We start from the raw sequence: 24,101 nt of genomic DNA, 5'->3' as shown, positions 1-24,101 counted from the left end.
ATAAGGACGTGTTGACAGAAGGCACAAACAGCTAAAGGGAAGAAAAAAGTCACAAAGTACAAAAGGTTGGACCATTTTCCACAGTTGGGGTGGAAGCTAATGGTTCTTCAACCCTTAGCTGAAGTTGAAGTTAATACTGCAAATAGTAAGTACTTCAGAGGAAAAGCAATGAGCACATAGGGAGAAGAGGATGGGGTTTGGGTGATGAACATAGCAAAAGCATAGCATTTTAAAATTGCTTCAGTGGAAAAAACAAGCTTTAATTTAAAGCTAGAAAGTACCTGAAGAATTGTAGACACGGGTATTTCAGCACCCTGGTTTGTGTTTGGGTGGTGGCACAGACTCCAGTCCTTGCTCTCAGCAGCTCGTTCTTTTCCTGCCATGGAGCAGTTAAATTGCAGAGTTGTGACCCCATGGTTTTGTCTAACAGCCAACAGGATGATAAAATGGTTTCATATCAGCTTTTCTGCTGAAGGCAGATCATGTACTCACACCTCAAGAGCCTGGGCTGTGCACCCCAAAATGCTCAAAGACTTGGAAATCGAATTAATTTTTTTCTTCCTATTTTCACTGTTGAAAAAAATCCCCACTCTTCAGTAGTCTGGGGATTTCTCCAAGCTCAGAAGAGTTCCAGATGGCTCCATTGCACAGTTCAGCTGGGCTTTCTCCTGCTGGCTGTAACTTTGCAATATGAATCTCTATCATGCTATGCTGTCAGGAGAGAGGGTAATAAATATCATGTACCTTCTTGTTAGTCACTTTGACAGAAAGAAAAATGGGAGACACACTCATTCCCTTTTTAACCTGTATGTAGGTTTTTTCATAGGTTTTAGTTCCTCTGTTGAATTCATGAACATCTAAACGGAAGGTAATTGCAATAGAAAGTAGAAAGCATGAAGGTGATTGTAATCCCAGTGCTTAAAGGGTAAATCAGGTGATTGTGTAACAGTGAACTGATAAGCCTGGCATCAGTCCTAGGTAGAATCTTGGAGTGGGAGATAGAAAACACAGTTGGTGCAACGCAGAAGGGCTGACAGCTAAGATTGGAAGAAACACATCAGTTTCTTGTTGACAAGATTGCATTTTTGACTGAGAAGAAAATCAATTGAAACACCAGTGTCTCTAAGACATTAATACCAACATTGCATTTTAGGTGCATGTTTGGATTTAATGTAACTCATATTCAATAGCTCAAAACTGATCCATATATTAAAGAAAAATTGTAGGTGAGCAATCCTTGCACAACGGAATTGTTTCTGATGCATTCTGGCAGAGATCTGTTCTCTCCTAAAAAAAGGGTAATTTTTATCAGACCATCTGGGAAGGCCCTGAAAATGGGAATGATACAGATCAATTAGTGAACAAAACACAATTTAAATTTTTTAAAAAGAGGCATCTTAATGCTGCCAAATGGAAGGTTTATATTCAGGAACAAAAGAGGGGTGATTAATGGCAAGTTGTGCATTAGAACAGAGCAGAACTGTCTTACAGATTCTGTAATGGCAGGGTAATGCCACGGGTGCATCATCAGAGAAAAACAGCTCAGGAATAGGAAGGTGAGGCAGTGCACAGACCTTGAGTGTCCACATCAGCAAATCCCACTCACTCCATTGGAAGTGATGAGAAATTGAGAGCTTTGGGAACACTCTGGGTGCTTGGGCACACTGGCAGTCCTGTGTTGTGCTGTGAACCAGCACAGGGAGAACATATGGACCACAAAAAGGCTCTGCAGTAAACACAGAACAACGAGAGCTCGTGGCAGGAAGCGTAAGAAAAGCTAAAACCAGAACTGAGACACATGGGCTGAACAGCCAGCATCAGTAAAACATTTCAGCAAGGAAAACATTGCATGGGCATTATGTAGGTTCTTCACATTTGCTTGGAGGTTGTTCTGCAGGACATTCTCTCTTCCACGTGGAAGCTGGGAGGGCTGTCCTGGGGGAAGGTCTGCAGAGCATGGGCCAGCCATCCTGCTGTGAATTCACCTCCTTTCATTTAATTTGGGGTTCTTGTTTTCTTTTAGGTGATTGGTTCATCATCACTGTAAAACCAAGGGACTGTTTCTGTGTGTGTACTCTTTGAATAGCTTATTTCTTTCGCAGCTTTTTGTGGAATGTGTGAAATCACCACCATTTCTTTATTTTGCTTCCTCCGAGAAGCTTCTTACTAATTTTTATATACTTTCTTTTTTAATGTTTATTCCAGGAGGACTTGTTGGTATTGAGGAAAACTGTGAAATCCTTCCTGGCTGTCTGCCAGCAGTGTCTGTCAAATGTCAACACTCCAGTCAAAGAACAGGTAAAGGAAATGTCTGACTCTTAAAAAAGTGTGAGTGTTAAATTGTAGTAAAACTCAAGACAACGTACATCAAACTTAAAGTAAAATAATCTGTGCTCCTGTCTAAATAAATCTGAGCAAACAGCCCAGAAGAGCAGCTGTATTAACAGAACTTCCCAAGCACAGCTCATGACAAATTAACTTTTGATTTACAGTGAGGAAGGATTACCTGGATGCTCAGGCTCATTTCCAGCCCTTGTGACTTCAGGCATCCAACGCAGTCACCTCAGATGAAAGACTTTTCCTGCAGACACTGGATTAAAAGATGGAAATAGGCACTTTTGGAGGGTGACTGAGACCTCAAATGGGCTGAATATTTTTGGATTTTTTCCCATTGAATCAAAGGGTTTGTTGAAATAATTAAGTCTGTCTCTGCAGGACACAGCAGCTGGTTTGTTAGCTGAGGTTATGTGAATGTACACTGAGTTATGTCAATGACATTTGTCTACAAATGGCATTTCTATCAGACCTCCCTAGATTTTGCAGAGTGTAACTAATAACTAACCTGGGTTTTTTGCCTGTGGTATTTAAAATATAATACTTCTTAAAAGACACTTTTATTTCTTTGAAAGATAGCTTTGCTTGGCATTTGCTCTCTGTTCTTCAGGTTGCTTAATATCAACATTAAATGCTCAGAGATGTCAGTAGTTTATATATTTCTAAAAGACTTGTGTGTCATTGGCTTCCAGCAGATTTTACTTGAGTAATTGTTTTTTAATATTCAGAGTAGTTACTCTTGGCATATTATATTAATATTGTATAATGTGAAAATATCCTTTAGCTCTATGCAAGTACCTCCCTTACAGCTCGAGCTGGATCTGACATCCTTCCTGCCTCAGGAAATGGCAAATGTTCCTTCCCATTCCTGCAGTGGGTTTCATCTTGAGGTGTATTAACATGGGTTTGTTCTCTTCTTGCCAGGGGCCGCAATGGTTTTTTCATTGATAATTTAAACTTTCTTTAGAAGCTCCTTTGCAGTTCCCAGTTGTGGGGAAGTTTTCAAGCCTCAGCCAGACAAACCCACACCCAGGCAGGCCCAGAGAGAGTGAGTGTCCTGGGCAGAGTAGGCTGGAGACTCCAGGGACCCATTCCTGCTGACTCTTCTATGATTTGCTTCTGTTTTCTTCCTTAAAAAGTATATTTCTGTGAGTGCAGGACTGATACTTACTGCTTTTGTTTATTGGATTTTTTTGAGAATTATGTGCAAATTTATTGTCTCCCTACCATACTTGATGCTTGCTCCAGACACTCTTTCCAGACAAAGCTGATGTCCATATCAAAGGAAGGAAAAAATGTATGAAGTATTTAGAGAAACAAGAGTGAAACATTTCAACTTTTCCATGAGTGTTTGAGGGAAATAAATATTCTGTGACTGAGCCCACTGCTGCCTTTATATTGGACAGAACTCAGCAGCAGCAGTGCATTACTCATCTGCTCTTTTTCAGAGGTCTGCATTAGGAAGAGCTTCAGTTCTATTGAGTATCAGGGGAGTTTAGAGCAGGTGAGATCATCACTGGAATGAGTCACAGCCTTTTGGATCAAAGGGAGAAAAATCCCAAATAGCAACATCTGTTCCTAAGGTCTCAAACAGAACATAGTTGACAGTGATTTGCATCTGTTCTTGCCTGAGTGTAGCTCATTCAGATTTTATAACATACTCCCAGAAATAAGGGAGCCACTAGGAAGTTCAGCATTTACAGATTTTATTTTGGAAATCTATAAAGTTTTCAGAACCTGAGGTTAAAAATAGAGAAGCTGTGAATAAAAAGGCTTGGGAAAGGTGCTGAATGTGATCAAATGCAGACAGCTGGCTGTGAGACCCCAACAGAAGCCATGTGGGGGCAAAGCAGTGTTATTGCCATGCAGGAATGACCCTTGGAAGAAAGGAAGGTAGTGACAGCTGCCTTCTTCCCTGTCTCAGATAATGAGGGTATAATAGTAATGAGCATAAATCATGGACAATTCTGCCCAGGTTGGCTTTTGTCTGGATTTGAAAGCTATGCAGATAAACTTGGTTCTTTTTTTGCAAGAGCTTTTGATGAAATTCTGCAAGAATTTCCTTGCTGTGGCTGTTTGTCTGTATTTTTGGGGTCTGACAGTGACTCAGCTTGAATTTTCCCTCGGTGTTGTTCATGTTTTCACTTGTTTGATTTTTGACTGTTTATCAAAGGAGGTGTGCTCTCTTTACTACAAATTTTGCTGCAGGCCTTGGATCAGAGGTAGATTTAGAGTTCTTTTCTTAGAAAAGAAATGGAAATTTCATATGGGTCATCTGGGACATGGAGAAGGCAATAACCAGTTCCTGACCTAGGAACCAAAGGCACAGCATTCCAAAGCAGGGGAAACCATTAAGGAATACTGTTCACAGCACATAAACAGCTACACCTGAGAAGAGTTTAAGAAGCTGTTTAATAGTAGCAGGGGATATCTGGAAAGTAGATCAATGGTACTTTGTTTTCCTTTCTTGACTTCTCACTGCGTTCGTTCTCTTTTGCCTTGCAGGCTTTCATGCTGCTCTGTGATCTCCTGATGATTTTTAGTCACCAGCTGATGACGGGAGGTCGAGAAGGGCTCCAGCCTTTGGTGTTCAATCCAGACTCAGGCCTCCAGTCAGAACTTCTCAGTTTTGTCATGGATCATGTGTTTATTGACCAAGATGATGAAAATCAGAGCATGGGTATGTTTAGCTTTTTTTCGTACCAGACACAGAAGAAAGGAGGAAATAGAATTTTCTGATCAGGTTGTTCAGTTGTTTTCAGAAGTATTCCTGCTTTTTGGAAGGTCACTACTCTGAAGTTTCTTTTATAAGTTGTGGAATATGCTTTTATTTTATAATAGCTATATTTAAGATTTTATATGTGTAGTTTATTTTTCATTCACACAGTGAAGCCTTGCATAGAGACTTAATATTTATGGCATTGCCATTCAATGTTAATGCTTCTTACAACTGGATTTTACTTCCTGTTGTTCAGAGCATTGATTTCACATCTGAAAATCCAAGGCTTGCAGAAGTACTGGTGCTTCTGATTTTTCTTTTCTTAAATATTTATAGCTTGGTCACATTAATGGAGCCTCTGTGAAGGTCCTGTGTTTGAGAAGTTAAGCAAGAGCATTCAGCAAGAGTTCATTGTGGCCTTTCACAGGGTATAGGAAATAAATGACTCAGTTCCATGTGGATTATATCCAGGATCTCCTCAGGATTATGGAGAGCAGCCTTGGTCAGTGATGTGTCATGTTGCTAAACTTCCCTGGAAGTTTTGAAGTAGGCAGGACTCAAGACTTACCACCTTTCATTTTAGTTTCTTCTCCAGCAATCCTTCTTGCTTCATGTTCAAGAATTGATTTTTTTCTAAAAGCTCCCCTTTGATAACGTTGTTTTAGAACTTAACAGTTACTTACAAACATTCTGATGATGCTTTCAGAGGGAGATGAAGAAGATGAAGCCAACAAAATAGAAGCTTTACATAAGAGAAGAAACCTTCTGGCTGCCTTTAGCAAGCTGATAATTTATGACATTGTGGACATGCATGCAGCAGCAGATATCTTCAAACACTATATGAAGGTACAGGCCCTGCATCCTCCATCCATCCTGAGCCCAGTCTGCAGTGTTAGGGCTTCTCCTGCCATCCCTGCCAGGACTGTGGTTACAACCCAAACACTCCTGAAAGCTTTTTCAGCTTTATTTGATCCTGTGTGGTAATTTTTCCCTTCTAAATGACACGTGGCACTGAGCAGCAGTGAGCTCTGACCTCACCCCCCTTGTAGCACATGTGCTTTGTTTAAGGCAGCACCTAAAGCTGCTGCTGAGGTGCTGAGTATTTCCAGAGAGGCTCCACTTGACAGAGAGTTTCTTACCCTGCTCCTCAGATCCATCTCTAGAATCCCCAGTGAGTTACCTGTTCCATGCCATGTTGCACTGTCAGTCTCCCAGGCTTGGTGCTTGCCATGAGGCAGCTGGGTTCTTGGCAGAGGAGGTTGCTTTAGACAGGACAGCAGGAAAAAAAACTCTGTGTGGTTGTGCTGTAAGTGGGTCTGTGGTGACTGAGCATCTTCTCAGCTTTGGCTGCTTCCACGGAGCTTTTAGGCCCAGTGAAGGTCAGAAGGACCTCAGCTCCTGCTGCCCCTCTTCATGGGAGTTCACCTGCCAGAACGGGCACATCAGCAGTCCTGCCTCTGACCCCTCAGCTCCTATCCCACCTGTCCCTGCAGGGGATTGTCATCACAGAGGTGACAGTCCAGGGGGAAGAACTGGAAGACAGAGCAGGTCCTTTACTCTAGACACCGTTTGAGATGATGGTGTGAAACATAATAAAGGGTTTAACTTGAAATCCTCCCGTTCATCGGGCACACACAGCACAGTAAAATTCCCAGGACACACTGTAGCCATCAGTCAGGGTTAGTCTGGCTTAGGGATTGTTTGCCAGAGTGAGAGTTTGAAACTGAAGCTGTCACCATCCAGGTGAGTTCCCTCCCTGCTGCTTTAGGTTGGGCTTCTCCTCTCCTCACACCCCTCCTTCTCTTAAAACTGGGGGAGAGTGAGAGAAATTTAATTTAAATTAGTACCAAGAAGACAAAAGCAATATTTTAGAGGGAATGAAAATAAGTGACTGCAAATGCAGAAACATCAATGAGGCTGAAAGAATACTGTTGGAAAAAATATATTCCCAGCTTGGAATTTGTAATGATAATGCAGCTTTTCTACCCAGATGGGCAGCACCATAGGCTGTGGCTTTCAGCAACCATTCTGTTAACAAGGAGAAACAGCCCTCCATGCTGATTCATTCTTTACTCCACTTTTTGGCTTTAGTGAATTCCTTTCCCCTCAGGGTACAAGGAGCACACACCTCTGTGCTGGTGTCTGTTCACACCTGCTTCTTAAGGGGGTGTTGGATCAATGTCATGTTGTTGCTTGGAATTGGCAGCCATGGGTCACCTTCATCAAGTGCTTGGTTTGGGGCAGGGAACGCTCTTTTGTTTGGTTTTCAACGCGTTTGTTGCAAAAGAAAATAAATGCAGAAGTTCCCTACCTTATCACAGGGTTCAATTTAAATTTTGATACTGAAACATTGCCCCCCACTCACACCAAAAATTTGGATTTGAGCAACTGCTGCCTTTTCAAATCGAGAATTACAAGTCATCTTTCTCTTGGGAAAACTGTAACAAATTGTGTAAGAGATTTGATTTAAAGTTTTTGATTTTTTTTTCACATTTGTTCTTAGTACTACAATGACTATGGAGATATCATTAAGGAAACCTTGAGCAAAACCAGGCAAATTGATAAAATCCAGTGTGCAAAGACACTCATTCTCAGTTTGCAACAGGTAAGAGCATTGATTTTTTTTTTTTTTTTTTGGTTAGAAATGCCTCACTGCAAAAAGCCCTGGCCAGGATTTCCTCTGATGCACTTTACAGGGAAGCAAAAGTGCTGCACTTCCTTAGGACATTTTTTTCATCTTCCTGCTCCCCAGTTCAGGCTGTCACTGCCCCTTTGTCTCAGTAATCTGTTTCCATAGGCCCACACTGGCAAAGTTTGGGCAGATAAAAATGGAAGGGAGGGAGAGAAGAGCATTGGAGGTAGTTTGGTCCAAGCTGATTCATGGCATTTGTTTATTGATCCTGAGTCAACAAGAAGAATTAGGATGGCTTTTTCTTCTTAGCATTTGCTGAAGTAATGCATCTTTCTTATACTTTGTCTAAATACTGATGAATTTTTCAAATTTCAAGCTAATTAAGTCTTCCAATACTGTTAGACATGTTTTTTTCCCAGAAAAATTCTCTTTACATCGACTGTAAATTACTGCCTGGTGATGAAATCTATCCAGCAACAGCACAAAGTGCACTAAATACCACTTAGGCCCTTGAAGCACCAGCCATAGCCATTGCACTGAGAAATTACTTCTGCTAATTAGATGCTCTCAAATGAGCTGGACCTCCCAAAATCCCTTCCTAAGGGATTTGCTGTAGCAATCTGGAAGCTGAGAGAGATCTGTGCAAACCTGAGAAAAACAGATGTACTTCCAGAAGGATCAGTAAGTGTCAAAGCAGCCCATGTCTGTAAAACTTGGAGAGGAGGAAGCAGGTGCCACAGATCAGTCAGGCTGACAAAATTCCATGAGAAATGTAATGAGAGGAGCTCTTTGCAAGTGCCTCAGTGATAGGCAGCAGCCAGTGTGGATTTGTCAAGGAGGAATCCTGTCCAGTTAAGCTGCTGTCATTAATTCCATGGTAACAGAGCTTGTGGAGACGAGAGAAACAGTGGCTGTAATGGAGCCTGATTTAATACCCTCACTGGCACTGTCTGCCAGGCTACTCTCAGCAACCAGTGAGAGACATGGGGTGTAAGTGGCAGTGCCAGGAGAGGTGGAACTGGCTGGAAAAGCATCAAGCACTTCAATGCTGTGGTGGGAGGGCCTTGGAGGCAGCAGTGCTGGGCAAACAGGCACTGAGGCTGCAGTGGAGGAGCTGCAGTTTTGATCCCCACATTGAAAGCACCACCAGATCTGATGGGTGGTGGAGGTGCTTAAGAGAACAGCACGAGAAGGAAGAACCTTCTTGATGAGTTGGGAGAATGGCAGATGGAATTCAGGGAGGGTGGGTGCAGAATTCCACCCAAATAACTCCACACAAGTCCAAGATGGGGGACAGATGGCAAACAGCAGAGGGACAGAAGACATTCTGGCAGGTGACAGGGGCTCTGTTGTGTCTCAGTCATCGCAAAGGCCATTCTCAGATGGAGCAGGTTTAGAACCCAAGTCTTTCTCAATAAAAGTGTTTCCCAGCTCACAGATGTCAACCTCTGAACTCTCTCTGCAGCTGTTCAATGAGCTTGTTCAGGAGCAAGGTCCCAACCTGGACAGGACATCTGCCCACGTAAGTGGCATTAAGGAGCTGGCCCGGCGGTTTGCCCTCACCTTTGGCTTGGATCAGATCAAGACGAGAGAGGCTGTGGCCACACTACACAAGTGAGTGGTGGTAAATAAACTAGATTTTTACACTTCCTCAGATTAAAACTCTTGTTCAGCATTCCCTTTCTCAGGGTACATAATCTCAACAGGCCATGCAATAATTACATATTTTTTTCTACTTTAATTGGAGGGATCTACATGTATGTAGATAGAAAGGAAACAAACTAGCTGCTACCTGATTATTTATTGGAATTTATTGGCATGGTTATGTTTGTCTCAGGTGGGTTGTGTCTAACAACTGAGGATGGTTCTTTGTTCCACAACACCGTGGATTTTGGAGGAACCAAGGGCTGTTATGAAAAGATACTCCAGAAATATTTTGGAAATCTTTTAAAGTGGACTGAAATTTTTATGCAGTTGCTGCATAGAAAAACATGGAAAGGTTCTGCTAAATTTAAATTATGACTTTGCCATGCCATAAAAAAGTTCAAATGCTAAGGCTTGGTGTCTCAGAGACTCAGTCCTTGAGACCAAGATGAGCACAGCTCAGTCAGGATGCACCAGACACCGTGCTCAGCCAAGCAGGAGTCAGAGGACACTTGTGCCTTGCTGAGTGAGGGAAGGGACAGTGTTCTCTTTAGTCACAGGTGACAAAGCAGAACCGAGTGTGTCCCTGCTCTGGGGACTCAGTTCTCTGCTCTGGCTGCAGAGGTTGGCTCCTGTTTGCTCTGACACATTCCAGGGAGCTCCTGCCCGGGCCTGCACCCGCCCAGTTCCCTCACTGGGCAAGTGCCCTCTTACAGGGACTGGCCATGCACTCATCTGAGGGGGTCTCACAAACCCACAGGGACTCTGCATTCCCCTTTGTCCTAAAGCTGCTGTTTGCTGGTAGTGGGGAATTGCATTGTGATGGGTCCTGAGGATGCAAACAGTTTCATCACAGCTCAGATTTGGGGCAATTTGTTTGGGTTTTGGGTTGGGCTTTTTGTTTGCTTTTTTGGTTTTTGGGGTTGGGTTTTTTTTTTTGTTTGGTTTTTTTTTGTTTGTTTGTTTTGTTTGTTTGGGGTTTTGTTTGGGGTTGTGTTGTTGTTTTTGTTGCAAAAATGTCTGAACGTGTTAATATTTCTGTACTGTAGAGATGGCATAGAGTTTGCCTTCAAATACCAGAATCAGAAAGGACAAGACTATCCACCTCCTAACCTTGCTTTCCTGGAAGTGCTTAGTGAATTTTCTTCCAAACTCCTGCGACAGGACAAAAAGACTGTGTAAGTACTGCTCAGTTTTCTTCCCTGGGCTCTGTTAATCCCTGCAGTGTGTGTTCCAGCTCTCTCCTTTGAGGTCTCCACAATCTAACCAGGGCTGCAGAAAGTCCCTGAGACATTTTCACATACATACTTACTCATCCTTTTGTGTTTTAAAGTAATAAAAATAAATGGGAAAAGAAAAATCAGACCTGCTAATGAGGTGAGTTTGAGACCTCCCAAAGCAATGTCATTTAAAATTTCTCGTGGGGTATTGAAAATAAAAAGTCCTTTTTTAGGCTAGAAGAAAAGAAATTACACATTAGCAATGCAGGGAATTTACAGGCTGTCACCACTGCAGAAACACGTTTCTGTCTTTATTTCCATAAATTGTAAACCTATATTTGTTGTTTCTTTTAATATATTGGAAGAGGACTCCAGTCAAATGTCAGCCAAGCACTATGTGCCCAGTGTGGAACTAAATTCACTGAATAACTTTATGACCAGTTTAAAAGTGCAGTTGCCAGATCTGCTGATTTATGGTTATAGGTGTCTTTCTGGTCAATTCTGTGACCTCACTGAGTGTTTGTCAGAAAGATCAACTGGAATGACCTCAAGTGACTCTTTTTGTCAGACCTTGCTGGGAAGGTTTGACAGATGTTTTTCTGTGAAGACATTTCTTTTAAAGGACTTTTCTGTTAGGGTTAACAACTATGAACATTACAGCTTTATCTGTGCAGTAAAAGATGCAGCTTCGTTAACTTTGTGTGATTTTTACTGTGTGCACACTTGAACCAACTTCACTTTTTCATTGTATCAATAATGTCTCAAGTCAGTGAATACTGTAGGACAAATAGTTAAAGGAGCTAGGGAATGGGATAATCTAGTTAGGCTGTCTTGGCACTCCATTTGTGCATCTGCTCTCCATTGTTACATCCTGGAATCTTGTCAGCCTCTATCCTCTTTCTTCAGGACAGGACTTAAGGATAACAGGATTTTATGGCTTATATTCTTAGCTGAGCTGTAGGTTCTCCTACATGGTGGTCTAAGTGCCACTGGCTGTTTCCTGTTGAATTTAGTGAAGTTTAGCCTTTCAGCAGAGTCATCCCTTCCACAAGTTTCCAGTGTCTGACATTTAAAGTTACATCATGCTGCCCCTGACAGCTTCTGTTAGCCTGAGCCTTTGAGTGAAATTCAGTTCTTTGGGACATCCTGTTCCTTCACCTTCCATGTTGCCATGTTAAATTCTTTCTCAAAGGTTCCCCTGCCCACATACACAACCAGTGGCTGCTCCCGCAGGAGTATGAGGATTGCTGTGGTGGAATATCTGTACCTGAGCTATTGACCTCACGGAATCTGATGATCATGAAAAGAAATAGGTCCTTTAGAGCCCGATTTATCTGATCTGTGCCAGCCTGCTGTGTTGGGGTGAGTTCAGCCCTGCCCCTGGCCCCACAGGCTGTGGTGACCATGAGAAGGGTCAGCACAATTTGCTGACAGGTAAGGATCCTGTGGAGGTGGCTCCACTCCTGCCCAGAGTGCTCCACTGACAGGACAGGAGTGGGATGCTGGATTTGCCCTTTTCTGTAGCTCCTCCAATCCACAGGGACCTCTCCCCCACTACAGGGGCTGCCTGTGTGCAGGAAGGTCCATGACCACCATCTGCTGGAGAAGTCCCATGTTCAGGATCACTTCTTTCCCTCCCTGCCCAGAGCCCTCCCCAGACTCAGCAATGGGCTCTTGTCTGCAGCCAGAAGTGCTCTGGAGCCCTCACAGTCTCAGGAACACGTGGCTGCCTGGCTGCACAGGTTCTCCAGCTTGGCTTCTCTGCCTCAACCCCCAAATCATCCACCCAAGAGCCTGCAGGTGTCAGGGCATTGCTCCAGAACGCCCTTCCTGACAGGGTCCAGCACACACTGCTGTTCCACAGGGCATCTGCTTCCTTCTGCTGGGCTGCTGGCTTTTTCCTCTGGGGCTAGAAAAGGGAGAAGCTTCCAGTTTGGGAGTGAAGCAGCTCCACTGATTTGATTTAGTTTTCCTAGTCTGTTAATCTGGCTACTCATTTTATGAGTAACCTTCAGAAGTGGTGATAGCCATTGATGGATTTATTCAAATCTATGGATTTCACATAAAACTGTTCACATAAGGTGCCAGACTGATACAGCTGGAGAAAAAGAGTTTGTACTAACACTCTGTTACAAACCCATAAAGGCAGATAGAGACAGGGAAATCCTGAGAACCAATGTAGGACAGAATAGTGGAGATTGTCCTTGGAGGCTCTTATTTCCAATTATTTCTCTCAAAGACACAGTTGGCTTAGACTGGATCCTGACTTGGATCAGGTGGGTGTCAGGTGAGGTAGAGCCTCAACATGGTTTTCTCACTTCTGGAAATTCAGAGTTGATAGGAACTGCCAGTGTGAAGCTCCCCCAAAATGCTGAGCAGAAGATGTCTCAAGTTTGGCATCCAGGCAGTGAAGAGCTACCAAGTGGTATTGTTTTCCTCCTTCCTCCTTTGGCCATAAACATGCAATCTGCTTCTGTAAATACAAACTGGAAGCAGAAGAACTTTTTTTCCAAGACACTTCTGCAGGTAGATTCTCTAAAGCCATGAAGCACTCAAGTGGCACAGTTGGGTACCCTAAAATAGAGAATACGCTAAGATTTTCCCATTACTGCCAGGTTTGGGAGTTAATATTCACATGAAAAAGGGAAGGAGGAAGCATTGACAATATTCAATAAAAGAGTAGACAGGAGCCTGCTGTTTCTTGAGCAAAGTTACGCCATTCATTGAATCAAAAAGCTGATGTGATGCCACCCTCCCATGAGCAGTGTGGCTCCTGGGCCTGTTCTGGAGTTGGGCTGTGTAACAACTCCGAGCTGCCACGAGCTAACAGAGGAAACCCCTGCCTTTCCATGTGGAATGTGTGGAGTTGACTCCCACTGCTGGCAACCTGGCAAGGTGGTTTTAAAGGAAATTGTGACTGAGGGGTGCAGGAAGTGATGCTGAAGTACCTGAATTCTCTTACCAAACTTCTGAATGTTTGGCTCTGCAGCCAAACTCGTTAGAATCACATATATGTAGATTTGCGTGTTCATTTTAGAGATTACTTCTGATTCCATAATTAAATAATCAATGGAAAAAGAAAACAGTTCGTATGCCCTCCAGACAGGAGGGAGTTGTTGGTTCCTCCTTTCAGCTAACATGTGTGCACTGGACTTTTCATGGCAGTGGACCAGGTGTTCAAATTTCTTATGGAAAAATAAATGCCTGCATTTGACTAACCCATCTCTCTTGTTCCAGGATGCCAAAGGACATCCTGCATCCTTGCAGCAGCGGCTCTGACGCAGCCTGGCTGCTGACACAGCGGCCATATCCAGGTGTCTGTGGGGACACTGCTGCACCTCTGTAGCCCCTGTGTTTCCTTTCCAGGCACACCTACTTGGAGAAGTTCCTGACAGAGCAGATGATGGAGAGAAGAGAGGACGTATGGCTGCCGCTGATCTCGTACCGGAACTCGCTGGTGACGGGCGGTGAGGACGACAGGATGTCCGTGAACAGCGGCAGCAGCAGCAGCAAGGCCTCCTCCGTCAGGAACAAGAAGGGCCGACCCCCCCTCCACAAAAAGAGAGTGGAAGGTTAGTGAGGGCACAGGGCTTTGGCCTTCTGGACGCTCAGGAGAGGGGGCTTTACCAGTTCATGCAGAAATTCGTGGTATGTTCTGGATGTGGCAGAATCGAGGCATCTGTTCTGCTGGTTCTGTCAGGCCTGGACGTGTCTTTAGGGGAAATACCACCACAGCCCCCTGTTCTTGTTTGTCTTGACCAAAATTGGCGATCGGAACTGTTAAAAGCTGTTACTGCTGCCGGAGGAGGTGTTTGTGGAGTTACCTGCTCTTTCTCACTCCTGGAATGCTGGATTTCTGCCTGTGGTTCCCTCTGGGGAGTTGTTAATTCTCAGGGATTTGGAACGGATTCCAGGCAGAAATTCTGATAACAGATCTCTGTTGTTACAGGGCCATTGGGAACACTAAAAAGACACCATTTTTGTTTAAAATGGTACTGATATCTGGTGTTGTCTGCATTCACTCTTTCTGGGACCTCAGATGTGTTCATCAGGAATCTGGCTGTGATAGCAGATTTCTTACAAGGCTGCAGCTGTTCCTGGTCAATCTGTGTGCTGTAGTGTGGACTTTTGTGAATGCTAATTTGCTGTTCCACTGTACAGTAGATGTGAGTGGGATCTTAAACTTCAGGGGTTTTTCCAAGTTCAGTATCTATGGCGGTAATCCCTCAGTAAGGAATCTAGTGCCCATTTGCCTGAATATACAGCAGTTTCCCATAATATTCCTCAAAAGTTTGCCCGTACAGCCAGGTCCATTCTCCGCTGCAGTTCATGGTGAACAGACCCTGCCACCAGGTCCTTCTCACAACCAGCCTCAAGTGTAGGTACATAAAATACTGGCTCCTTTCTTCAGGCACTGTTTTCCTTCTTTCAGGATGCCAAGATTTTTACAGAATTCAGCTACTGAGGTTTTCTTCTCTCCTCTTGTTGCCATTTTCATTCTGTTCTACTGTGTTTTACCAATATGTTATTGTTTTACCCTGGGAAGTGTAGTAGCATCTTTGCCTGCCAGTAAGGCTTAAGATGTAGTTTTTAGGCTTTGCTTATCTCATACTCTTTTGTGTCATCCTCTTTCAGTGATCAGTAGAAGGGAGAATTCTTTCCAACACTTTCCATTTGAGAATCTTTTTTTTTTTGTTGTTGTTGTTTAATTTCTACTCTGAAGGATCTAATAGGAGAAAGGTCACTGCAGAAATTACTGTGGCATCAAAGAACCATATCCAGTCCCCTCTGGTTCCTTTCTCACCTAAATCCAGTACAGACTGGCTTGGAGAACATTCCGTGTTCCTTCTGAGAGGAAATGTGCTCTGTGACATTTCTTCACGATGCCTTAAGGAAATCAATAGTTTTTTTAAAAAAATCTCTAACATAAAAACAATTGAAAAGTAAAATTGAGAATAAATAGGCAGCTTTTTAGACAACATTTATACCTAAAGGGTGGTAAAAGGCAATGGAAGAGTGAACAGATCCATGGAGATCCCCATCTACTTTTCTCACCACACATTTCTTCTTAGTAAATCTGTGATCTTGTCATCTCTGTTGTCATCTCCTGTCTTTCACTCCAGCAACTGAATTTTTTTCTGTGTGTCTCTGGCTGCACGCTTCCTGCTCTAACCCATTCTCAAGTCCTCCCTCTCCCCTCCTCTCTGCTTTGCTCCCTTCCCAACATAAGCACAGGATCCCAGCTAGACCTTCAGTCATCTTTATCTCATTTTTATTGGTAACTGTCACCTCCCTGCTCCACTCCAGTGGTTCTGACAGTTCTAAAGATCTGGAGTGACCAGATTTTGGGGGTTGTGCTTCACCTTGTCTTAGTGTTTAACTGTATCTTGGTTGCTTAGGTGCATGAGATCAACAGTCTTCAATTGTAAACTCAGGAATTGGGAATTACCTTGCTTGTTTATGTTCGAGATGCCCAGCAGTTGAGGCCGTGCTGCAGTATGACTCTGTTTGCAATGGGGTTTGTGTTTGTTCCCTCTAAATTGTTGTTATTGCTGAGAATAGAGGGTAGCAATACTTAAAAAACAGAAGATAAAATTCAAACTGAAAATCCTACAATTCCAAGCGTTTATCCAGGTGATCCCTCAGTGCACACTTGTTTGAATGCTGCCCTGCACGTGGTCAGAAACGAGCAGTGATTTCAGTGTTCTCTCTCTAGATGAGAGCCTGGAAGGCTCCTGGCTGAACAGGAATGAGAACATCCATACTCCAGGGACACTGCAGACACCTCAGCTCACCTCCACTGTCCTGAGAGAGAACACCAGACAAATGGGAGAGCAGATCCAAGAGCACGAGTCAGAGCAGGGATCTGAACAGGATTTTTTACACAAGTAAGTCTTGGAATTTCAGCATCAAGTACAGTCAGCCAAGCAAAGGAATTGCTTGTGGTTTATAGTGATATTGTTAGCCTGTGGCTCCAGAGATGCAGTGTTGATTTGCAAAGCCACCTGGAAATGCCTTGACTACAGCTCAGCAATACTTGGATTGTCTTCAGGTCCCAGAAAAATATGTGGTAATGGAATAATAGTAGAAATTCCTTATGTTAAAACTATCTCGTAGCATAGCCATGCAGTTCTGGTCAAATCATCCTAGTGCTTGTGTCCCAGGCTGGGTGGAATTGTTTCTTTGGAAGACCTGTAGATACTCTTTTCTTCCCCTCTGTCTGATAGCAGAGTTAAGGTTCTCCAGACACCCTGACTGATATTTTCTACGTTTCCAGCTGCTGAGCTAGTAATTCTTGATTTGAGGTAATTGCCCTAAATTATATATTCTTTTTGTCCCTTTGCTCCCATTTTATCACCTCCATTTAGAGGGAAAACACTGGTTATTTTCTGTCAGTGGGTGTTGCCAGCAGGTGCTGCCAGGGTGCAGCAGGTGAGCACAGGCTGGCTGTGGGTCACGGGCTGCTTGGTGGCATCAGCAGTGCAGCCTGGAAGGTATTTACACATGGATGAGGTACTGGTCCTTAAGCTGATCAGGGTATTTGTGTAAAAACCACTTGTGTTTACATTGTTGTGTGACATTTTTGTCAGTTACTAATTTGGATCCATTCTTGCTCATGTTTTGCCTCATCTGACACAGCGAAGTGCTATTTAATAATAACAAATGTTAGAGGTGCACCCGCTCCAGGTGCCTGCCCCTAATGAAGGAGCAATGTCAGTGTTTCCATACCTGCTTTTATTGTACCAGTTAATTGATTTTTTTGTACACGTACAGTGAGAGGAGACAGACTGTGGAAGGGAATCCAGAAGATGTGTACAATGATGGATGGGATTTAATTATCCTAATCTGAAGCATGGCCAGACACAGAACTTGGAGCTAGAAACTGCCTCAGAATAGGCAGCTCAGAACTGTTACTGCTGTTGGTCCTAACTCACCCCTGTGTGTCAGTCCCCAGATGCAGATCTCATGGCTGGGCCAGCAGAAGCTGGAGGATCTCAATCGAAAGGACAGGACAGGAATGAACTACATGAAAGGCAGAAGTGGCGTAAGGCACGCAGTGTAAGTGCTCACAGGCTGCTGCCCTCAGCAGAACATGTGCAGGACACCACAGTGAAATGTTACCTTCCCTGCTGGTAGCCAGTGGGTTCTGTGCCGTTTCACCCTTGTGGTGAAGGCAGAGGGATGGATCCAGCCCAGCGCTGCCATTCTGTGACTGTGGCCAGACACCAGGCCCAGTGAGGGTGCAGCTCCCCATTCCTCAGAAGGGTTCCATGATCTGTGTGCTGTGAGCTCTGCCCACGAGCCTGTTCCTGTGTCTGTGCTCTCCATCCTTTGTTCCCAAGGTGTCTCCCTGTGCTGTAATGGAGGGAACACACGTGGGTTAACACTGGGGCACCACATGCTCTGTGCTGATCCCGCTGAGTCCTTCAGCATGGGGGCTGGAATCCTTTACAGCCTTTGGAATGGGCTTGAAGGCACTGCTGGAGTCACCGGTGATCCTGGCAAACAGTGTCACTCCTCCTTGGTAAAAGGGCAGACAAACAGAAGAGAAGTTACTGCCCTGTTCTTGTTGGGACAACTTCAGCTCCTGGTCCTAATGCTGTCAGTGGGACTTGCTGCTCTAGCCTGGGCCAGGGTTTGGGGAGGGGAGTTCGTGTGTGATTTTCCTCCGTTTGGTATTCCAGGGAGCCTTGGCTTTACCCTCAGCATCAGGGTTTGAGTGAAGGCATTAAATGATAGGATTTGAGCATTCTTTTTAATGACAAAGACCAGAGCTGGGAAGTTTTTCTGCCTGGAAATGACTCTCTCTCTCTCTGTTTAATCAGACGAGGTCTAATGGAAGATGACGCTGAGCCCATCTTTGAAGATGTAATGATGTCCTCACGAGGCCAGCTAGAGGACATGAATGAAGAATTTGAGGACACAATGGTCATTGATCTGGTCAGTAAATCTTATCAATGGCAAGTTTAAAACAGTTGAAAGCTAATTTAAAAGGAATTTTAGAAGTGTAAACAAAAATTTCCAAAATTTTGAGTCTGGCCTCTGGTTGTCTGAACATTAGAGAGGAAATGATGTGAGCACATCCCAGAGCCTCCAGCTGCAGGCTGGAGCCCAGTGGGTTTGTTCTACAGCCACACAAGGAGCATTGCTTAGTGCTCCTTCTTCCCAAGATGGTGTTCTTGGGCAGCTTCTGGCAGCAGCACCATCACACACCTCAGACCTGTCAGCCCACAGGGATCAGGTTATGAGTTGCAGGCTGTGCTGACAAGGCTCTTTATTGCAGCCACCATGTGTCAGACTGGCACAGCCAAGGGTCTCTCTCTCCCTTTCCTGGTTAGTTTGATTTTGAGGAGGTGGGCTGGGCAGGGGATCCTTACTCGAGGTCTCAGTAGGTCACAGCCAGAGTCCTGCTGGCACAGCAGGAGGGAGCACAGGCACTGGTGTGTGAATGGGAGCTCCTTAAACAGGAATTGCTCCCAAACAGGTCCCATCATCAATGGCAGCCTCAGTCCCTTCCAGTTCTGTGCCGACTGGTGGGAAAAGTTCCTTGCAGCACTTACAGCCTTAACTGGCCTCCCCTCTGGAATGACTCCTCCCTTGTAAAATGGGATAAAGGAGCAGTTTACTTTACACACCTCACCATTTTTATGCCTTTCTGTTTCTCCCTTCGCATCCAAACAACAAGCCCTAGGTTATATTAGGACTGGGCTACAGTGTCTTTGGGAAAGGCGGCTGCATACTGAGGTTATTGCCAGCACTCATGTGATTACCAAGTAACATCCAAGGCAAGGGAAGGAAGGAATTGATCAAGCCAGTGAGGCTCACACTTACTCTTGTGCTCGTGGGGAAGGACACCACCAACAGTTTAGGCCTCAGAAATATTTCAATATCTTCCATACCCTTTTGTTGGTAAATCCATTTTTGACTACGTCAGAGCTCGTTTCACTATGAACTTAAAGCATAAAGAGAGTTCAGAGGGAGTTTCTGTGCAATCTGACCTACAGTCCCAATACAGAAACATCCTTAAGTCAACAAGAACCTTGGGCGAGTCCTTAGCTATGAGCACAGAGTTCGAATCAGAACCCATCAGCTTTTACCCCATTCTTTCACTAATGAAGAGTCGAGGGAGCGGTGTCCTGTGTTTGCCCCAGGTTTTGTGGCACTGGGGGAAGGTGGGGGGCAGGCACGGGTGGCCCTGTGGCGGGCAGGGCCCCCCATGCCCCGTGCTGTTCCAACTCCCGTGTGTTGCAGCCGCCGTCGCGGAACCGGCGCGAGCGCGCGGAGCTGCGGCCGGACTTCTTCGACTCGGCGGCGATCATCGAGGACGATTCAGTAAGGCCTGGCTCGTTCTGCTTGCTCTGAGCTCCGCTCTTGCCCCACCCCTCGTAACCGCCGTCTTTTCCCTTTTTCCAGGGATTTGGCATGCCCATGTTCTGAAGTCCAGCGAAGACCTTTTACAAACTTGGAACTCTATTGTTTAGAGCTAGAGGCCTATATACTGTGATAGCTTGTATGAAAACCACATTTTTGATGTGATACGGTTTGATTTTTAACCAAATGATTGAGGTCAACCCCTTGGTGTAGTGACGGAGAGAAGAGGAGCTTCTTAATGACACACGGGAATGTTGGCCAATCCAGTCACCTCAGAAGGGCTGACCTAAAAAATCATTTGTATCCCCGTTCTTGACTGTCCTAATATGGATTTTTTTTTTTCTGGATGAGGAGGAAGTTTTAAATTGTTAAGACAGCTGTCAAAATAAACACTGTTCTACATATGTTTTCTGAAAACAACATTGAGTGAAAACAGAACTTTTTTAACTTTATTTTTCTGCTGTACAATTTAAAACAGTTTTAACATTTGCCTTTTTATGTTTTCAAAGCTAGCCATTTTTATTAAACCTATGCCTATCAGCCACTGACTAGCAAGGCTGCTGTAAGCAGGTCGTTCTGGCTATGGAAAAGTGTTTTGGAACACACTGGATTTGATTAACATTATGGTACGCTTATGTCCTCTCATAGGCATGGAGAAGAACACTCTCAGAGAAGAGGTTAGAATTCTAATGACGTGCATCTCTGCCAAAAAATTTCAGATTCTGATATGATAAACCCAGATTTTATACTCTTGAGAAGATTTATTTTTATTTATAATGGGACATAAAGTAAGAGATGTCCATGAAGCCACTTTTCCAACAGATGCTGTGTAACATTCATTTTATATAGCACATGGGGACACAAAACCAGTAAATTTTCTATTGGTACTTGCTCTGTGCATTTTTAGCAACTTATACCAGCAAATAAAGTATTCTCAGTAAAACACACAAATGGTTCTCAAGTAATCACTTTGCTGTTTTTACTACCTACTTCAAGCCTGCCAACACAAGGTACATAAACAGCAACTTTCCTATTAAAAAAAATAGTTCAAGGGTGGGGGAAAGGATCACTTTAGCATACTAAAAGTAATTTTAACTGTACCATAAAACAGAGTCTACTTTCCATGCCGTAAATACCCTTTTCCGCTATTTTTGTAAATTAATTTTGCCAGTTAGAAGTACTGTATGTGCTGCATAGAAATTTGTGCTTAGATGGTGAAGTTCTTAAGCTTACAATGGACTACAGCTACATTTTCAGTGTTAACTGTGCATATTGAGAGTAATTCTTTGGGAAAAAAATATGATTTTTCAAAAAAGCTAAAAACATCAAAAAAAATTCCAAAAAAACCCCAAAACATTCTCAGCTAATTCATTGTACTAAAATATTTTTCAATGTCTTCAATAATTTGGAATTTCATTATGCTTCAATTTTATGACTCAATGTAGTAGCTGCTCCTTACCCAGCCTGGCCTGGCACCAGCAGTGCTGGCCCTCCACAGCTCCAGATCTCCAACAATTGGCCCCAAAACCTTCATCTTTCTGCACTCAGTAGCAGTTGGGATACAAAGCAGACTGACCCACCTGGAGCACAGCACTTTCAGAGGTGCTTTGGTTTTAGCAACTGCAGAATAATCACAGAGCTTTTTTCTGTTTCAAGCTTACTGGACACCAGCCCAACCCCTCAGTGCCCAGCGTGGGCAGCGAAAGAGCCCAAATTCACCCAGCCCAGCACCTCACCCGGCTGAGCTTGGCTCTCACAACACGTGCAGTTCTCAGACACGGTTGCCAAAAATGTTTGACCAGGTAATTCAGCCATTCCTTCGTGTGGGTTGGGGATGTATTGATCCCAAGAACTAGCCGGAACTTTATGAACCCTGTTACCTCCCTCTGTGCACCCCCACGGCCTGGGGGCGGGAATGGCTGCAGGACCTGTCCCAGGATCACTCTGTGAGCATGATGGCACAACAGATGCTGCCCAGTTTGAGTCAGAGTCTCAGACAAACCTTGTGCTTCACAGTCCTCTGTGTGGAAAACTGATTCCTAATTTAACATTGTAGAATACTGTATAACAAACATTTATTATCATGGTACCTGAAATGGGTCTCCAGTTCAGTTTGCAGTCAATAGGTTTTTGTATTATGAGTGTCTCCTTGATTGGTTTTGCTAGTAATTCTGTAAATTGTACATTTACAATATGAGGTTTTTTTTTTCCTTTTGTACAATTTAAAACTGATGCTTCACCTTTCATTTAATAAACTATTCAAAATCATGAGTATGATGAGCACCCTCTTCACTATAGTTTTCTTTTTAAGTGCTTGTTTGGACCATTGCATTTTGTCATCCCATGTAGTAGTAGGAATTCAAGGAATTATTAAAGGTAAAACTGACAGGTAGCTTTCCAGGCTTCACAACCAGACCTGTACCCCACTCCCTTACCCACTCAGCCTTAAGAGTGGTGGAAATCCTCTCTGGGCTTCTTTCTCCCCTCCACCATGGTGTGCTTTGGTTGGGGGGTAGAGGGGTGGTGAATGTGGGATTGCTGTAAATCTGGGAAAGCCCCACACCAGATGCAAGAGCTGCACTGCTAAAACTTACAATGTCTTGAAATGCCACAAGGTTTGAGAAGAATTTCTCTCTTCTGCCCTACACGTCTGAAGTGACCTGGAGTCTGTGGGAAGAAACTGCCATGGGAAAGGCTTCACAGTTCTACCAACCAGCTGGGCTAAATGAAGTTTCACAGATTCCTGAAACAAAATGTCCATGTTACTCCCATGTCTCAGGGAGCAAGGTGCTATTTGTGTCCAACCCATGAAAGATTTCATCTCTGTAGTGCTAAAGAAAACTGACTGCTTTATCACCTGGCCCAAAGATACAGTCACAAAGATGCAGCAGCTGAGGCACAAGGATGATTCAAAGTCTCACCTACTCCCAAGACAGAACCTGAAAGCTCAGTCTCCAACTGCTTGTAAGTTATGGCAACTCCTGCTGCACTGAGGAACACAGTAAGTAATTTGCCTTGCTGCTAAGTTCAAGGGCTACACATTATTTAAGGGACTTTATTTTGTACTCTTGTTTTTTTAGGTGACTGGACTTCAAGGAAATTCTCAGAAGCCTGGTCAGAGCAGCTTTCGAGCCTGTTTCCAGCATGTCCTGCTAGAGCAACTGCCTGTTTGGAAATGGAGAGGATCTAAAAGCCCAATTCTTGTGCTGGCAAGGGATGGGAGAGAGGATGGAGTCTGTAGCAACACTGAGGTTAGGAAACAACTAACAAAGCTGTACTTTCCTCTTTATGACAAATGGGTTTCTCATGGATTGTCTTTTTCTGACTCTGGGCAAGCTGAAGGAGCTGTGTATGTATCCCTTCACCTATCACAGCTTCTGCCTCTAAAACTGCTTTACCTTTGGAAAATCTTCTTGGGCATTATAAACCCTCATAGTTTTCTCACAGTTAACCAGGAACTCCCACCATGGTCATGACACCCACCACAGTAACATCTGAATTTCCTTCCCCTGTTGCTGCAGCTGGCTCTGTTCCCTGGGACAGCACCGAGAGCCTTTTCATGCTGAGGCACAGACTCACGGCACAGCCAGGACAGCCAGTGTGTCTGCAGCCTGAAGGTGCTGCCTCCCACGCATCCAAAAACCTGGAGAGCTGGAACTCCTATCTGAAATGCTCCTTTTATATTGTGCTTTTAGATGATGTTTAGCTGTTGCTTTCCCCCCCCCCCCCCCCAAAGGTAGAGGCTCAAGCTCCACAGCTCTACTCACTGCACTTTCCTGGGAAGAGAAGCTGCCTGGGACACGGCCGTCCTCCCTCTCTCCTCCTTCAGGCTCGTGCAGTGCTGGTAGGGAGGCTCTGTCACACAACACGTCGGTTACTCAGAGCAGCCAGGTGACTACAGCAGCAGCACTGAACGTGACAGTGGCTGTTCCTCACTGCCTTGGGGCTGGAGGGAAGTTGCAGCTTCTACTGAGCAGGTGAGCACGGGCCCAGAGCTGATCAGAGGAACACCTCCTGCAGTGGCTCCTGGCGAGGCTGGCACATAATCCCAGAGAAAGGAGGCTGGAAGGGGCTTCTGGAGGTCTCTGTTCCAGCCTCCGCTGAGGGAGGAGGGTTTGCATGTCCCACCAAAACTGCCCTTTTTTGTCTGCTGGTTTTAAAAGTGGACTGGCTGTGCCTC

At 44.3% G+C, this 24,101-nt stretch overlaps 1 protein-coding gene across 3 annotated transcripts in view; it reads left to right on the top strand.

Moving 5' to 3' along the window:
* The window catches only part of STAG1 (stromal antigen 1), a 162,891-nt gene extending 139,229 nt beyond the window's left edge, over window positions 1-23,662 (top strand). For 2 of the 3 annotated variants that reach the window (XM_038146399.1, XM_038146400.1), the window contains exons 23-34: window positions 2,206-2,298; window positions 4,840-5,014; window positions 5,760-5,899; window positions 7,557-7,658; window positions 9,151-9,299; window positions 10,379-10,507; window positions 13,916-14,121; window positions 16,266-16,437; window positions 17,498-17,608; window positions 18,376-18,490; window positions 19,802-19,882; window positions 19,964-23,662. In XM_038146399.1, coding sequence (XP_038002327.1) covers window positions 2,206-2,298; window positions 4,840-5,014; window positions 5,760-5,899; window positions 7,557-7,658; window positions 9,151-9,299; window positions 10,379-10,507; window positions 13,916-14,121; window positions 16,266-16,437; window positions 17,498-17,608; window positions 18,376-18,490; window positions 19,802-19,882; window positions 19,964-19,987 — 1,497 coding nt within the window. In that variant the 3' untranslated portion in view covers window positions 19,988-23,662. The remainder of the gene's footprint in view (window positions 1-2,205; window positions 2,299-4,839; window positions 5,015-5,759; window positions 5,900-7,556; window positions 7,659-9,150; window positions 9,300-10,378; window positions 10,508-13,915; window positions 14,122-16,265; window positions 16,438-17,497; window positions 17,609-18,375; window positions 18,491-19,801; window positions 19,883-19,963) is intronic. The other variant, XM_038146401.1, reaches the window with a different exon arrangement.
* Window positions 23,663-24,101: the final 439 nt, after the last annotated feature.

The sequence above is a fragment of the Motacilla alba genome, chromosome 9, assembly GCF_015832195.1.
Source record: "Motacilla alba alba isolate MOTALB_02 chromosome 9, Motacilla_alba_V1.0_pri, whole genome shotgun sequence".
NCBI lineage: Eukaryota > Metazoa > Chordata > Aves > Passeriformes > Motacillidae > Motacilla > Motacilla alba.
The sequence above is the reverse complement of the archived record's forward strand: the minus strand, read 5'-3'. Positions and strand labels throughout refer to the sequence as shown.